The 17,220-nt window shown below is 36.7% G+C and overlaps 1 protein-coding gene across 1 annotated transcript in view; it reads left to right on the top strand.

The window, feature by feature from the left end:
* The window catches only part of gse1a (Gse1 coiled-coil protein a), a 37,251-nt gene that overhangs the window by 18,543 nt on the left and 1,488 nt on the right, over positions 1 to 17,220 (top strand). Inside the window, exons 3-15 of the mRNA XM_059545944.1 lie at positions 385 to 566; positions 4,358 to 4,506; positions 4,583 to 4,783; positions 7,147 to 7,314; positions 8,560 to 8,882; positions 9,699 to 9,958; positions 11,273 to 11,789; positions 11,899 to 12,011; positions 12,096 to 12,369; positions 12,562 to 12,675; positions 12,762 to 13,070; positions 14,983 to 15,237; positions 15,940 to 16,043. Coding sequence (XP_059401927.1) covers positions 385 to 566; positions 4,358 to 4,506; positions 4,583 to 4,783; positions 7,147 to 7,314; positions 8,560 to 8,882; positions 9,699 to 9,958; positions 11,273 to 11,789; positions 11,899 to 12,011; positions 12,096 to 12,369; positions 12,562 to 12,675; positions 12,762 to 13,070; positions 14,983 to 15,237; positions 15,940 to 16,043 — 2,969 coding nt within the window. The remainder of the gene's footprint in view (positions 1 to 384; positions 567 to 4,357; positions 4,507 to 4,582; positions 4,784 to 7,146; positions 7,315 to 8,559; positions 8,883 to 9,698; positions 9,959 to 11,272; positions 11,790 to 11,898; positions 12,012 to 12,095; positions 12,370 to 12,561; positions 12,676 to 12,761; positions 13,071 to 14,982; positions 15,238 to 15,939; positions 16,044 to 17,220) is intronic.

Here is a 17,220-nt window from a genome sequence, read left to right as displayed (position 1 = left end):
GAAGGGCCAACACTGCAAATACTGACTCTTTGCATAAATGTCATGTAATTGACGATAAAAGCCTTTGAAACGTATGAAGTGCTTGTAAATATATTTCAGTACATCACAGAAACAACTGAAACAAAGATCTAAAAGCAGTTTAGCAGCAAACTTTTTGAAAACTAATATTTATGTAATTCTCAAAACTTTTGGCCACGACTGTACATATTATATAAAATAATACATTAAGATAAAGACAGTTGTTTATTGTATTTATTTCTCTTAATGTAAATAATGATACAATAATTTTTTTATATTTTTCGAGATTGCTTATATTTAATTAAATTCAGTTAGTGTGAAAAGTTTTGATTATCTCTGAACTCATCTGTCTTCTCTCTCTCTCAGGCTCCATTAGTGGCGAGTCATCACATGTTTCCTCCCCGGTGGCCAATCACATTTCTCCAGTCAGTACGCCTAAGCGGGTTGCCATGGGTACCAGCCTGGGCCCACCCACGGTCACCCCTCCTGTGGTCACCATCGCCCCGACAAAAACAGTCAATGGCTTCTGGAGGTCTGAAGGACGCCAGGTATGACAGAACTGAGGTTTTGCTATAACATATATTATCTAGACCAGTGGTTCCCAATCCTGGTCCTGCAGAACCCCAACACTGCATGTTTTTGATGTTTTGTCTCTCTGGAGCCAAGTTTTCACTACCAGATTTTAAGCACGATTAGCAATAAAGGAGCTCGCGACAGGTCAGACTCTGATCGGGGGAAAACCAGTGGATGATTAGTGCTCGGCAATCTTTATGTGTGAACTACTGAATGATGCATTAAAGAAGCTCGCCGATGTCCTCGCAGACACCAAACGAATATCTAGCATGCTAAATGTCTGGACCTGTCAGCCGACTCGACATCACGTGGTGTCAGGTGTCAAGATGAGCTACAGCCAATGAGAGAGCAAGGCATGGATAGAGGTCAGCGGAAGAAAAACAGCAGCAGCAACACGTCTTCGACAACAGTTTGGACAGAAGAAATGGAGCGAATTTTTTCAAAACAGATCATCTTGCAAACACTTATTTTCAAATCAACAACTCCTGTTTCAAGTTTTTTCAAAATAGTCTAGTGTGAACTTAAGGGATGTAACGATTCACCACGAGCCGTTGAAAAGTGATACAAATATGTGACGATTCAAATCGGGTGAGATGTTTAACGAATCGCAATTCATTTGGGGGTGAGTGTTTATATCAATATATCTCTGAAGGGAACTGTCTTTAAAAAAGTTTAGATGATATTTTATTTTCATCGCGACTCGGTGTAATGCATATTAAAGCAGCGTTCATATGTGCTGCAGTGCTTTGTTTACAGCGCTAACCAAGCTAATGCTATATTGCTGCTGTTCCAGAAGCGCCTCCTGCTGTCAGAGAGTGAATCTGCATCTCATTCAGAGCTTCTACTGTCTTTGTTTCCTGCAAATGTTTTATGTGGTATAGTTTCACAGAACTAAAGTCTGATCATTCTGATTTTCTTTTAAAATTTCAGATACAAATACAAACTAATTTAGATTTAAACTGCTCATGCTGTGTGTATGCAGCATCTTTGTTTGGTTTGTGATTCAGATGAAGTGGTTATCTCTCATTTTGATTGGAACGAGCACAGACAAAGCCTTTGTTTATATTTATATTTTTATTTATTTTATTAGATTTGGGGTTTTTAAATTTCTATTTAGTTTTGATATTGGACATATTTCTGCTAATACAAGTACACCTTTTCATTTATAATAACTTAAATCTAATTTTGTTTAAAACCGTAATCGTGAATCGAATCGTGAGTTGAGCGAATCGTTACATCCCTAGTGAACTTGGCTTTATGTGACACACATGTGGAGTCTTTATTAATGGGCTAATGAGTTGAATCAGGTGTGTTTGATTAGGGACATGTCTACAATGTGCAGTGTTGGGGGTTCTCCAACTAAATTACTACATTTTCCATTCAAAAATTTGACTTTTGTGGCGTTTGGTCCATCATGAACCAGAGTTCATCTGTTCAAAACTCATATACCTGTTGAAAATTACACACGGAAAACATAAATATTACAGTTAATGTGCATTTGTTTGAAAAATTATCCATTTGTTTGGTTTGCTGTTTTAGTAATATTTATATTTGATTATGAATATATATTCAAATATTTACATCTTATTTATTTTAATATAAATTGTTTATTGATTTTTTTGCTTTTGTTAACTTAATATTGATATTTTAATGTCATGTGTATGGTAATAAAATAGTATATTAAAAGAAATTAAAAGAAATCCAATGTTAGGATAACGTATTTATTAATTTGTCTTTTTTAATTCTTTTTTCAGTTCTTACATACATAGTTAATTTATTTGAAAATAATGATTCGTAAACTATTTTAATATGTTGCTTTAAAATAAAATAATTTATTAATTTAAATAATATAATTATATTTTAATATGTATTAAAATAATTATTTATATGTATTTATATGTATTTTTCAGTTTTTCAAGATTGCTCAATTATCTGTAATACAGTATTTATTATTTGATAATATAGGAAAATAAGAATATATTTACATTTATTTTGACAGGAATTAATAGTTTATATAAATGAATAATATGATGATGATAAAATCACATATTTAAATAAATGATATAAATGATGGTATTAAATGATACAGTATACAGTTAATGTACATGATTTGCTCTTCATTAAATAACAGAGAACTACAGTATGGCATTTGACCAACAAGCCAATGATGAAAAAAGGTGATACTACTTCAAATAATCTTCAGAGATGTTCTGGTGTCCCAAAATCTCTGTTCATTCAAATAATCTATGTTCTGTCATGAGCACAAAGACAATAACTAATCCAGCATGCCGTGAGGTCATTCGTTTGCTTGTGAAATGAAAACCGTATGTTTATGACGGTGACTTTTCCTTTATCTTTGCCAATCAATACAAACAGAACCCTCTCTCCATACACTTTGATCCGCAGACTTCTGCTTTGATGAGGGATTGAGGTCCTGATGGGCTTGCAGGGTTTAAATTGGGCTGGATTAGTGCAAAGGGGAGATCTGTAGGGGTCCTGCATGTCAATAATTTCGGTGGCTCTCAGGCGCGATGACAAGATCATGCCAGAAGAGTGTGTGTGTGTGTGTGTGTGTGTGTGTAGAATGGTTTGCTCAGCTCTCGTTCTGTGTGGCTTTGTAAGTTTATTTAGCGCTGCAGTCAGGGGACATCAGGAGAGAATAGGCACTTTCCCCTGATCAAACTAGCCTCTCTCTGTTTACACAAAGAGTCTTCTTTAGCTCAGCCTGGAGAGAGAGAGACGGGACGGGATAGAGGAACCAAAGCTCCGGATATATTCAGTCCTGCTGTCTCTCTTCTTGTGCCTGGCTCGACCACACACACACACACACACACACACACACGCACGCACATGCAGTCGCTGTTTCATCCACAAACTCTGTATTTGGCATCTATTTGTGATTGAATTGAGTAAATAAATACATATGGGTTTATAATTTGTTCATATAGTTCAGTAATTAAAACAAAACAAAAAATGACAAATGTAAAAAAAAAAAAAAGAAAATAAAGAAAACCTAATAAAATAAGATTATTTATTAAAGGAATATAAAAGACCTAATAAAAATAACAAAAGCACATTCCTAAAACTAAAATGAAAACCAAAAATATAAAAATAATTAAAATTAATAATTAACCTTCATTTAAAAAAATATGAATATGAATATATAAATAATAAAAATAAAAGAACACTGTGTTGGGCATTTTTTAATTTTAAATATTTGAATTAAAGTTTATTTAGCTTTTCCGGGTTCAATGGTCTTAAAATCATAATGAAGATTTTTTTTCTTTTTTTTTAAGAAATCTGTAATTTAGCATGTTTTATTTATATTTATATTATTTATTTATAAAAAAAAATATTGATTATGGTTATACTCACTTGTATTTAAGTTGTAAGGAAACTGTTACGTAACACATATATACACATTTGAAACTGGAAATACACATGCATTTTAGAAAAGACCTAAGCTTTCTTTATTTTGGACGTTCCATTCACTGACTGTGTGAACGCAGCCATAGATCCATTTACATTAATTCTCACTTTAATATATAAGAACCAATACATAGCACCTTCTATATTAAATCATTATGGCTCAACATATGTAATGACTGTTCAATATTTACTGATCCAGATTTGTAGTTTTTTGTTTTTTTTTTTACATGAAAATTGAATTCCCTGAATGGATTTTTATAGCAAAAAATTATATCGGTCAGTAACCTGGAAAATATTTCCATGATGCCTTACTATAAATGTTGTTTTCTTCTTTTAGGCTGATGCAGGATTAAGAGTGTCCGGCCATGAGCGTTTAGCCCCAGACCGGCCTTTACCAGGCCAGGAGAAGCCCTCCCTCTCTCTCCCTCCGTACCTGGGTTCAGCACATCCTTTCAGCATGACCCCGGGTGCTCTGATGCAGACCCAGTCAGTACTCACACACATACTCAAACCTGCACATGCCACAGCGCTCTGTCACTCATCCACTGTTCCTCTCTCTCAGCTTGTCCCGGCAGGTTCCTCATATGCTGCTAGCAGGGGCTCAGGGTGAGTATGTTCGCGATGGCTTTCGTCCGTACGCCACCGCTGAAGAGCTGCGGATGCCTTTAGGGTTCCCTCTAGGGCTCAGCCCAGGAACAGCAGCTGATGCTCTGGCGTACTTTCACTCAGGATATTTGCCTCACCCCTCACTCGCTTCATACAGGTGTGTGTATATTCCTGTAGTTTGAATATGAAAATAAAATGTCCTATATTAGACATGAAAAGAAAATCTTAAAGTATACTTAAGTTTTGATGCAAACGCTTAGCTTATGCATGCAGTCGAACACTAGTCTGTGTGATAGCATGCGCAAATGAGGAATCATCACATGTGCACTAGAAATATTCTTCATTGTCCAGTATATGCGCTATTTCTCTCTAGAAGTTATGAGTGATAAATATATGTTCGTACTCTTATAAACTAGAGATGAAAGTTTTTGTTAACCCTCTCAGTTTGTTATCGTTCCATCTCCTGTCTCCTTTTTTTTTAACTGTAAAACAATGACCCGAACAGTGCCGCCACCTTGTGGACAAACAAATTCAGTAATTTCGGTAAGAATCTACGCAATCCAGCAAAAAATTTCCCAATGCATCGGGTTCATTTGGTCATGCCTATTCACCAAAGTATACTTTGATTTTGATGTGAATACTTTTGAAGCAAACTAGAGTTTGCAACAGCCTAACGCACAAACTTTCATAGTATAATTCAACACAGATGCTCCACATGCACACTACAAAGATTCATCCTTTTCTAGTATTTGCGTTATTTCTATATAAGCGCTAAATATATTTTCATACTCTTTTAAATTAAAGTTGCATGCATCTCTTAACAGTCTTAAAGGCGTTGATTGTTGTTGTGTCTACATTAGTTTGATATTCTGTCGTCAACATACAGTGGCGCCACCTTGTGGACAAATTAAGTAGTGTAAAAAAATCAAGGTGCATGTGCAAGATGAGCGTATAAAGTAAGCGTGGCTAGAAAAATCTGGCTGTGCATGAACAGGATGCAAGCTCTATGCTGATGATGAAATGTGCTTAATGCACACTGTACACATAAAAACAAAGTATACTTCAGGTAAAGTAGTATTGGTAGGGTCAGGGGCCTAATTGGACCAAATGTTACTTTTTTGGGACTTTTTTTGCAGGAAAAATGCAGTGGCATTCAATGTTTCTTTAACAATTTTCACAGTCAAAATGTTGTAATTTCAGTAGGAATTATCCAGTGATTTTTTTTGTTTTGTTTATGCCAGGTTGTATTCAACCGGATACATATTTACTCAGTGAAATGCACCTCACAGACATACAGTTTTTGTCTGTTAACAGCAAAACATGGCACTAAGGTCATGTGTTCGTCGCTAAACTCATTCTCAGTGTAAAAATATGTGAGAAATGCTTTGGATAAGTATCTGCCAAATGCATACATGTAAATGTTTATCTCCGTAACTATTTTTGTACGTGTCCTCTGATCTGGTCGTTGCTTATATTACACCACAGTTATCACATTGCTGATAGTTGCTGATAGATGATTCAAATGTTCGGTTGTGAGCCCAGATATCTGATCTTCGTGTTTCACCACCAAAGATGGTTACTTGCTTTATAGTGCTTTTAGTTTTTTTTGGAGATGCTCTTCTTTCAGCGTGTATTATAGTTGAACGGCCAGATAATAAAGAAATGGCATGAAGTATTTCAAATTGTATTAATATATTCTTGTGACTCTAAACCATCATATCAGCTTAGCTGTTCTGTGTGTGAATGTTTGGCATGCTGTCTCATCTCCTGCACATGATTTAATGGCTTTAATGAGAGAAGTGAACCTCAGGCTTGGACACACACACACACACACACACAGATGAACAGATGTACTGCTGTCTGAGACACAAGATCTTGAGACAAAATACACACAGATATCAGAACGGATGTATTCCTGTTCTTTTTGTATGCTAGATTTGTCAGTCCTTTACCAAAAAACACTCCAAAATTGAATATTTCCCTATTGCAAGTCAAAGACGAACAAATTCCAGATCATTCAGATCAAATACTGAAACGAAGATGCAAAAAACCATGAGAACATAATGACGGCCTGCATTCACATATCAACATCTCATCAGTATTCAGAGTTCAGCCAATCAGAACAAAGACAATGTTTTAAAGGTACAGTAGCAAAAAAAAAAAAAAAAACCTTTCAGACCTTTTATGTTTAGTGAGAGCGTAGAAAATAGACTGGACTTTGTTTGTTTATGTCCACACAGTCTTTCATTTGAAAAGCGCAGGATTTTGTCCTGTTCTGTCAGATGTTTGGACAGTCTCTCGGTTTGATCCTCTTGTGTCCTCTCTCTCTCTCTCTCTCTCTGTCTGTATGAATAACACCCTCAGCGTGTGTCTTTGTGGTGAGACAGCAGTGACAGAAATAGGCAGTGCTGTTCATGTCGCAGGGCCAGAGAGCAGAGGTTAATGAACGAGCCGGTTATTTATAGAGGCACTAATTAGCTGCTTTCTCTCTCTCTGTCTCTGCTTCCTGTGGCTGATCAGGATGGAGGATTATTACAGACTGTCCGCCCTGCGCTCGCATTACTACCCGCTTCCAGAGGGGGGATCCCTGCCGGCCCTCCACTCGTCTGCTGTGCACCTGCCCATGCCGGGCGTCTTTTACCCTCCTGACATCACACACCAGTCGCTGTCAGCGCTGCACTCTGAGAGGTACATCAACACACACACACTACATATTCAAGATGGAATGGATAATTATAATGGCTGCAGCTTGCGCATTAAATCCCTTCATCATCTTCAAGACAACACTGAATAAAAAAAGTGTGGAAACTATTTCACTCAGAAATTGATAGTAAATTACAGATAATTACAAGGGATTACAGAGAAACAGCATGTAACACATTGGATTAAACATGAAATGTTGACGTATAAAAACTGTTTTATAACATTTATTTTAATTATTTAAATGTATAATATTTTATGCAGTACACTTATAGTTGATAATATTTTATAACATTTGAAATTTATATTATTATTATATTAATAGTAATATTAATTCATTAAATATATTAATTTATTACGTTGTCGAATATTAAATATATTTTATTATTTTAATTTGATTAATCTATTATATGTAGCCTACTTTAATTAAATTAATTCATCAAATGCATCTCGTTGAACCTTTTATAATATTTAATACATATAATTATTCTATATTTAATACATATAATTATTCTATATTCTGCTGCTAAATGCATACATTTTTAAATTTTAAATTTATATTTATATAGAATTGAGATTTTCTTATCATTTGTATTTAGAATTGTTTATACCAGGGTTTTTTATTTTTAAATTATATGATTTATTTTAAGAATATAATAATGATATTTACTATATATATATATAATTACATAGATTAAACTACATTTATTACATTCATTTATTAATTGTAATCATTTTATGCATCTATTCATACTACACATGTAATGGATAACCAGGATTGATGAATGATTATATTGGTTGCAAGTCTTTGTATACTGTCTCGCAAGTGCTCATACTCTCTTCCGTAAATAAAAATCTAGAAATATCTGCTGCATTATATATGCAAACCACATGAACTTCACTGGCTGCTCTCCTATTGGCTGTTGCCATGTCACAACGAAACTCATTTGCATAAGACTAAACTCTACTCATTCATTCTTTAATTGGCGCCCCGAGTGATAATTATTTGTGTAAATATGATCATTCCGACATCATCATATGATATTCTCTCATACATCACACACGTGTCACCTTGCAACACAAACACGCTCTCTCTCGGTCTTCCTTCGTACCAGACATCATCAACACTCCTGTGTTCCTGCAGCCTCTCGCTGACTCGATTCTTCTTGTTCCTGTTGAGAGTGTTGCATCTCACACCATTTGTGTGCTTGTGTGTGTTTCGACCCTCCGCAGGCTGCAGATGGAAGAGGAGCTTCGCCAGCAGGAGAGGGAGCGAGAGCGAGAGAAGGAGAGAACGCGTGAAATCGAACGAGAGCGGCAGTGGGAACAGGAGGTGCAGAGAGAGAAAGACCGAGAGCGAGAGAAGGAAAGAGAGCTGGAGATTAAAAGAGAGCGAGGCAGAGACATGCAGACGGTCAAGGCTGTGGAGAGACGCCACCTGAGCCACGAGCCGCCGGCCGGCCAACACTTGATCTCACAGTCTTATCCATACACACACCGGCAGCCCGTGAAGGAACGAGCCAAGCTGGAGGAAAGACTCGCTGCTAACAGACCTGGTATGACAGTCAGAGCCGCCTAGAGCCAAAAACACAATATTAACATTTTCCTTCTGTAAAACACAACAGAAGATACTTTGAAGAATATTCCAGCTGTTACAGTGAAAGTGAATGGTATCCAAAATCTTATTCATTTAAAATAGAGAACTTTTATATCATTCTAAATGCCTTTTACTGTCACTTTTGAATCATTTTAATGTTTTCATAAAAGTATTATTTATCTTATATATCTTACTTAATAGGCCTATTACATCTATTTAAATCCAGTTAGTATAATGGTGCAATATATCTGTTTTAAGACATCATTCACATTATTGACTTGTGAGCATAAGTTACTTATTACATATTTCATGCAGCTGGGTTCATGAATATTCTGCATTTAAATTATGATTGATATTCACTCTGAGCTGCAATCCTGTGTTTAATTTCTTTGAAAACTTATATTACCTGCAGATTCAGTAACTGATTGCATTGCTCATGGGTAATTAAAATGTATCTACATGGGTATTAATTTAAATTAAATCATATTAAAAATATTTTTTAATATAATTTTTTTTAAACAACTAATAATGACAAAAGTACTAACTGAAGTAAAATTCAAATGAAAAATCTACAAATAAAAGTTTTTTAATCAGTACCGCAATAGTATAGAAATAATATTGTAGTTCTGAAGACAAACAGTGTTTCTTTATAATAATGTATCATGTAAGATGTTGCTGTTTTGGTCCTTCTAGTATATTTACTACATATAAATCCTTACAGATGTTGCGCTTTGAGAAGCACATGTTTATTTATCTTTGCATCTGTCGTATACAGACAAACCCAAAGAAACGCCGTTGTTCATGCCTCAGTCTGGTCCATACTCATCCTCAGGAGGTCCTTCCTCCATCTCAACCTCAGCCCCCGGCCTCTCTTCAAGCGTCCCGTTTGGGAAGAGCCACAGGCCCATGGTAACTCCCATGATGCTCCAGCGGCAGGAGGACGACGACAGATGGCTCGGCAGACAGAGGGCGCTGAAGGTGGAGAGAGCGGACAGACACGGCCAGGAGTTTCAACAGCAAGACAAGCAGCAGGATGTTGGTCGAACCACAGAACAGAGAGAGACTCACAGGTCAGTGTTGAAGGAAATCATAATCACATGTAAATGCAATTGGGTTTTTTTAATGATGTGGAAGCCGACATTGAGTATGTCACTCATTTTGTCTTGAGAATGAAGATTTCACTGCGTGATCTAGATTCAATAAACAAGAAGTTATTATTGTGAGTTACTTTTTACCCATTTTAGACACATTGTCTGTTTTTGCTCTATTTTGCCAACAAATATAGTTCCAAACAAAGCCACAACAGAACTGCTGTTTGTATCAAAGCAAAAAAAAAAAAAAAAAAAAGAATCAGCTTCTTGAATGAATCGGTTGAATAAATGACTCGATTCACTCAAGACAGTGACTTGCGGCCATCTACTGCTGGTTTTGGTTTCATATTTAAGTAGATTTACATTTATTTGATGTATTTATATTGCACAATTATTTACTTATTTGTCAGACAGAGAGTTCTGTAGATGAATAAAGTGTAAATACTTGTTTGACTAAAAAAATAAATAAATTTGCAGCATTATTTATGCATTTGTAATTGCAGTGTAAAATATCTAAATGCTGCTTTAGATGCAGCTTCTATGCCACCTCTGCAGTGCAAAATGTAATTCTGTTGATATGATTTTATTTGATTGGTTGTTAAGGTTTTATTATTCTAAATCAATGTAGTGATTAGGAATTAATTTGACATAGAAGATGATACATACACTTAAAAAGAGTAGAAAAATTGTAAATTAAGCTATAAGCTAAATAAGCTGTAAATAGGCAAAAATGTCCCATGAAAATCAATTTAAGGTGGAAAGAAATTACCCTTGTTACATAAAAATGCACAACAAAAGTCAATTAAAGGAGCCAAAAAAATTCCCTTATAGAGGTAAAAGTACACCTTATACAGTAAGTCAATTTAGGGGGCAAAAATATTGCCCATATAAAGGTAAAAATGGCCTTTAGAAGTCAGTTTATGGGAACAAAAATGAACTCATAGTGGAAAAGTGTTGTGAACTGAATATTACACAGAAAATGAAGACGGAAAAGCTTTGGGAGTCAGATCATCTGTCCATGATGGTCTTAAACCAGCCAGTATAGCTGTGCAAAAAATCACTCAGCAAAATAATGTCTAATTATGTGACTGACGAAAATAGTGAGTTTATTTTCTTTTTTTTTTTTTTTTTTTTTTTTTTTTTTCTTTTTTTTTTTTTTTTTTTTTTTTTTTTTTTTACTATTTTTTTCCCCCAGTATAGCACACCCCATCTCTTTCCATTGTGTGTTATGATTGTGCCCTCTAGTGGTGCTCTTTAGAAATGTTTTCTGTGTTTCAGGTATAGCACACACCATCATGACAGGGGTGTCAGAGACATGCCTCAACCTCTGGGGGCGCCGCCGCCTCTCATCACCCCCAAACCTCTCCCTCGGGACCAGCACCCCTCTTCTCCTGCTCCCAGCAGCTTCTGGAACCCAGTCTCCCTCCTCAACTCACCCTCTGACCGCCCTCTATCCCACATCCGTCCTTACTCAGGCCACAGCAGACCAAAGCCTCCTGAGGAGGACGTCAGGCCTTCCACCATGCGGGTCAGCAGCCTCCTGGAGTCTGGCAAACACCTGGCAGAGCTGGAGAAATCCACCTGCAGCTTCCTGAACCAGCAGAGGGCCTCCTTCTCCCAACCAGGACAATCTGCAGACAACAGGCCACCCCAGGGACCAGCTCTAGACCGGACAGACCCCATGATGGTGTATGACCAGGCTCTCCAGCAGCACAGGAGACTCGTCAGCAAGCTTGACCTGGAGGAGAAGAAACGCAGGGAAGCCAGAGAGAAAGGTAGAAAATAAGACCGTTAAACAAAACATTCCTACAGATGTCTGTCAATTTATCTATCAGAGAGTCCTGAAGGTGAAGGTGTTTTATAATAATGTTCTGCCTGTCTCAGGTTATTACTATGAATTCGATGACTCCTATGATGAGAGCGATGAGGAGGAAGTTCGAGCCCATCTGAGAAGAGTCGCTCAGCAGCCTCCTCTCAAACTAGACACGTCTACAGAGGTACAGTCACACATTTCATCAGTCAAAACCACTACTGTCCTAAAAACTCTTCTCACAGCCACTGTGGTTCTCTTCTCTCTGCAGAAGACAGAGTTTCTGTGTTTGTTTGGACTGACGACGCTCTCGAAGCGGGATGAGCTGCTGGAGATGAAGAGGAGGAAGAGGAGGAGGATGCTGCAGGAGCGAGCCCCTTCACCCTCAGCCGTGCCGAGCAAACGTAAGACTCCGCCTCCTCCTCATCCTCCGCTCAGCACGCGCTTCACCCCGGAGGAGATGGACCGCACTGACGAACTGGACGACAAGAAACACTTCCTCAGCATGTTCGACCTCACTCATGTCAGTCTGGAAGAAAGACAAAGTATGTACACACTAAATGTTTTTATATATATATATATATATATAAATGAGGTTTAGCATTTATAGAATTCAGGGTCTTCTGGATATACAACTTGAGAATTAGAATATTTGACAAGAATTTGTTTTAAAGGCTGGGTTTATCACAGTTTGCCCAATTAATTTTTATTTATTTATTTATTTTGTTTTACCTCAGAGAAAAAGAAGATCATGGACTTGCTGGAAGCTATCAAGCTAAAAACTGTTACTTTGGACACACTCCGATACGCCACAGACAAGCCCTGCTCCAGCCCGTCCACTTCAGTGTCCGGTAAGAACAACACATACAGATACAGCTTTAAACAAAGGAGCAGGTTTTGGCGTTAGTCCTGATCTCTGCTTTTCCCCATCATACAGCTGTCTCACATCTCAATCAGTCAGTCAGTAATGTTCACCCTGAACCCCGAAATCACTCGCATGAAAACCCTGATCCGCCTCAAGACCCGCCACCACTGACTCCTCTCCACACTCAAGGCCAACCCAACATGACGTCCCCCAGCAGAAGGGGCCCGGGCCAGCAGCCCCTCGCCCGACCCAAGGACCGGCCGCATGGATCGAACGGAGTAAAACTCCCCGTCTGGGAGCAAATCAACTCTGAGGAGTTCGCACAGAACTTCCATCAGTCTGTGTTGCAGTCCACTCAGATATCCCAACAGAAACAGAAAGGTGACGATGGCTCCCTCTGTATGGAATTACATTTGCTTCAATAAAAATGAACGAAACTTTATAAAACTGAACGTAACTTTTTTAGAAACTATCAAAAATATGCCATTACAAAAGAAGAAAAACACAATGAAAATGAAAGATTTTTTACACCGTTGCACAAATGTAACAGACTCTTCAAATATGCTTCATTTTTGTAAATGTTTTTCAAAGATTCGTGTTCGCTGATCGTGGATTCTGAATGCATTGCCACAGATTTCGCTTTTGCTTCGCAGTTTTTCGTTTGGTGTTTTGACAAACCTCTCGTGGGGGCGGGGTTAACAGTAATCTACTCTGATTGGATAGTGAGCTTTTGATGGACAGGTGCTCTCTGACAGGGAAGTACAGACGCCACCCAGTGGCGTCAGAGAGTGGCGCGCATATTGGAAAGCTCTCATGGTGATTTGTATTACTAAATATGTAAATAATATTTGACAATCGATCGTCTCCGTCTGTAAAGATGAGCTCTTGTCCTTCAAGGAAGCTAGAAGTAAGCTTGTGTTACTGAATGACAATAATTACCCGCAACAACTGTAGCACACTGTAACATGAAAAACTTGTATCGATGTTACTTCAGACAGTAACACACGCTTACTTCAAGCTGCCTTGAAGGACAAGCGGAGGAGGAAGATGACGCCGCTCCGTGTCTCCTCCTGGGAGCTCATCTTTATAGACTGAGACGATCGAAGGTCAAATTTTATTTACATATTTAGTAATACAAGGCACGACGTGTTGCATACAAATCACCGCGAGAGCTTTTTTTTCTTTCTTTTTTTATTAATGCAGAGAACAAAAATATACAAAAGTATAAACATACATCACATAATCTCAACCAAAAAAAAAAAAACAATAAAGAATAAAATAGAACTAAAGAAAAGAGGTCCAAAATATAAACAAAATTACACCTGATCAAAGGCGGAGCAAATTCTAACAGTCCTTATAGCTTTTTTATTAGTACATACTGAGATTACATTCAAATAGTTTTCCATTTCTTTTAGAAAAACAGAGAAGACAGGTTTACAGTTGGAGAATTTGCATTTGTGAATGTGAAATTTGTTTAGGAAATGTTTTTAATTAATAACAAAACTGATATTTTCGTTTGTGGGGTCATAATACCAAAATATAATGTTTTTCATATGTACTGAGAAGCCTGGAAAAACCTTACAGTTGACAAACACACCAATATCATCCCAAAGTTGCTGAGTGTAGTGACATGACCAAAATAAGTGTACAGTTTCTTCAGAACTCGAACAAAAAGAGCATGCAAGATCAATGTCAGATTTAAATGTTTGTATAAACTTCTTTACAGGGTAGAACCTGTGCATGAGCTTAAAATAAATTTCTTTCACTTTGTCTGTAAAAATAATTTTTGCTGTAGAGACCAGATTTAATCACCGCGAGAACTTTCCAATATGCGTGCCACTCTCTGACTCCACTGAGTGACGTCTGTACTTCCCGGTTAGAGAGCACCTGTCCATCAAAAGCTCACTATCCAATCAGAGTAGATTACTGTTAACCCCGCCCTCACGAGAGGTTTGTGTCAAAACACCAAACGAAAAACTGCAAAGCAAAAGCGAAATCTGTGGCAATGAATTCAGAATCCACTATCAGCGAAAACGAATCTTTGAAAAACATTAACAAAAATGAAGCATATTTGAAGAGTCTGTTACATTTGTGCGACTGAGTTCATTTTTTTCATTTTCATTGTGTTTTTCTTCTTTTGTAATGGCACATGTTTGATAGTTTCTGAAAAAGTTACGTTCTGTTTTATAAAGTTACGTTCATTATTATGTAATTCCATACCTCTGTAGTCAAATTTGAAAAACACAGCTGCAGACATTTTGCTTAAAGTTTTTTTGTGTTTGTATCCTATCAGGTGGAGCGAATGAGCAGTTTGAGTCCCCTGCGCTTCCTCCTCCAGGCCTCAAGAGGGCAATGAACACACTCCCTAATGGACAAAGCAATGGCCACTCCTGCCAAATATTGGCCCAACGTGACTCTCCAGGCACGGGGAATGACTTCTCAGCTGAGGAGGGCATCAGTTCGGATGAAGACGAGGAAGAGGAGTCGTTCAGTCCCAAGTGGAAAGGGATCGAGTCGATATTTGAGGCGTACGAGGAGTACATGCAGGGTACGTTGATGGCACTTTGAGATTCAAATGGACTTTATTTGGGTTTGAAGGGAACATGGTGGGCTTTGGTGGAGTTGTTTCAAACATGTATGAGCTTCTTTCTTCTGTTGAGCACAAAAGAAGATAATTTGAAGAATGTTTGTAACCAAACAGGCGATGGTCCCTACTGACTTCTATAGTATGGAAAAAATATTGTGCAAGTCAATGGCTACCAGCAACTGTTTAGTCACCAACACTCTTCAAGATGTTTTCTTTTGTGTTCAACAGAATAAAGAAACTTGTATAGGTTTGGAGTGGGAGGGTAAATGATGACAGAATTTTCATTTTTGGGTGAACTGTCCCTTTAAGATGGGATCACATTAGCGAGTGTCTCTTGTTAATAGTGTAGTGAAGCACAGCTCACACAGAAGTCACTTTCAAACCAAGCTGCTTTCTGTTGGGCAACATGGAGAAATCCATTTGACCATCTTGAACCTGCTGCGAAATCTGCATGAGAAAATCTTTCACCTTTTTGCAAAACTCCCAACCATGTGAATTCCTAGATTTAATTAGTGAAAAGTGAGCCCACATTTAGGCTGCTTTGATTTGTCTGTGGTTGCAGAATACTGGCTTTTTAGAGTGTATGTTTGTTTTCTGCTGCATGAATATAGTCTCTCTCTCTCTCCCTCTCCCTCTCTCTCTTTCTCTCACTCCCTCCCTCAGAGAGAAGTGTAGAGCAGCAGGTTCTCCAGAGCGAGTGTAGACGTCTGGAGACGCAGCATTACAATCTCACTCTGACATCTGAGCAGCTTTCTCATAGCATGAGGGTAAGAGCATATTATGTTTGTATTTGTATTTATTGCATATTTAATTTTCTAAAGATTATTATATTTTGTTTTATTGTTTTTACACAGAAACAGATAGGAAACATGTCTTGTGGCCGTTTCATTGTGTATTTTAATGCTTTTAATTCACTTCTTGAATTTAATTAAATTTTAATTAAATTCTTCCATTGCGATTTGTTTTATATTTATAAGTTCTGGAGATTTATTTATATATATATATGTATGTGTGTGTGTGTGTGTGTATTAGGGGTGTAACGGTACGCAAAAATCACGGTTCGGTACGTACCTCGGTTTTAAAGTCACGGTTCGCTTCATTTTCGGTACAGTAAGGGAAAGAAAAACAAACATTAAACTGCAGGTTGTTCATTACTATAAACTTTTTTTAACAATTTGTTTACAATTATTTTTTTAAATACTTTTTAATAAAATATATATAAAATAAAAAAGAATAAGAAATAAAATACTGCTGCAAAGTTCTCCACTAAATAAAATACTCTCAGTCTCAAACCAATATCATATAATAAAATACAATGAAAAATATAATTAAATAACTATGATTACAGAGCAGCATTACCAATCCCAGCTTGTAGGCCTGCTCATATTTAAGAAATATATATTTAACTTTTCCAAAGTGTAAAGTGCACCTGTACCGAAACGGTCCGTACGAATACACGTACCGTTACACCCCTAGTGTGTGTGTGTATATATATATATATATATATATATATATATATATATATATATGTTATTATTATTAATGTTAATAATTATAAAATAATTCAATATTATAGAAATAGATACTGAATGTTAAATAAATATTATATAATTTTATATAACAATTAAATAAATTATAATGTAATAACCATGTAATGATTGTGTGTGTGTGTGTGTGTGTGTGTGTGTGTGTGTGTGTATGTGTGTATATAATTTAAATTAAATTGTATAATTGTATTAGATTTAGATTTTGTATAAATACTATAAATATCATTATATAATTTTATATTATTTATAATATTTACAACATTCACCATCTTTCTGAATATCTGCTTATTTATAAAAAAATGTGAAACAACTTGAGTAAAGATTTTTTTTTTAAATGCTTAATACAATACGATTCCTTATCATCATCTTATTATTATTTTTTTTTCACAAATAATGA

Source organism: Carassius carassius, chromosome 50, assembly GCF_963082965.1.
Source record: "Carassius carassius chromosome 50, fCarCar2.1, whole genome shotgun sequence".
In the NCBI taxonomy this organism is placed as follows: domain Eukaryota; kingdom Metazoa; phylum Chordata; class Actinopteri; order Cypriniformes; family Cyprinidae; genus Carassius; species Carassius carassius.
Note: the sequence above shows the minus strand (reverse complement) of the source record. Positions and strands in the feature narration are given on the sequence as shown.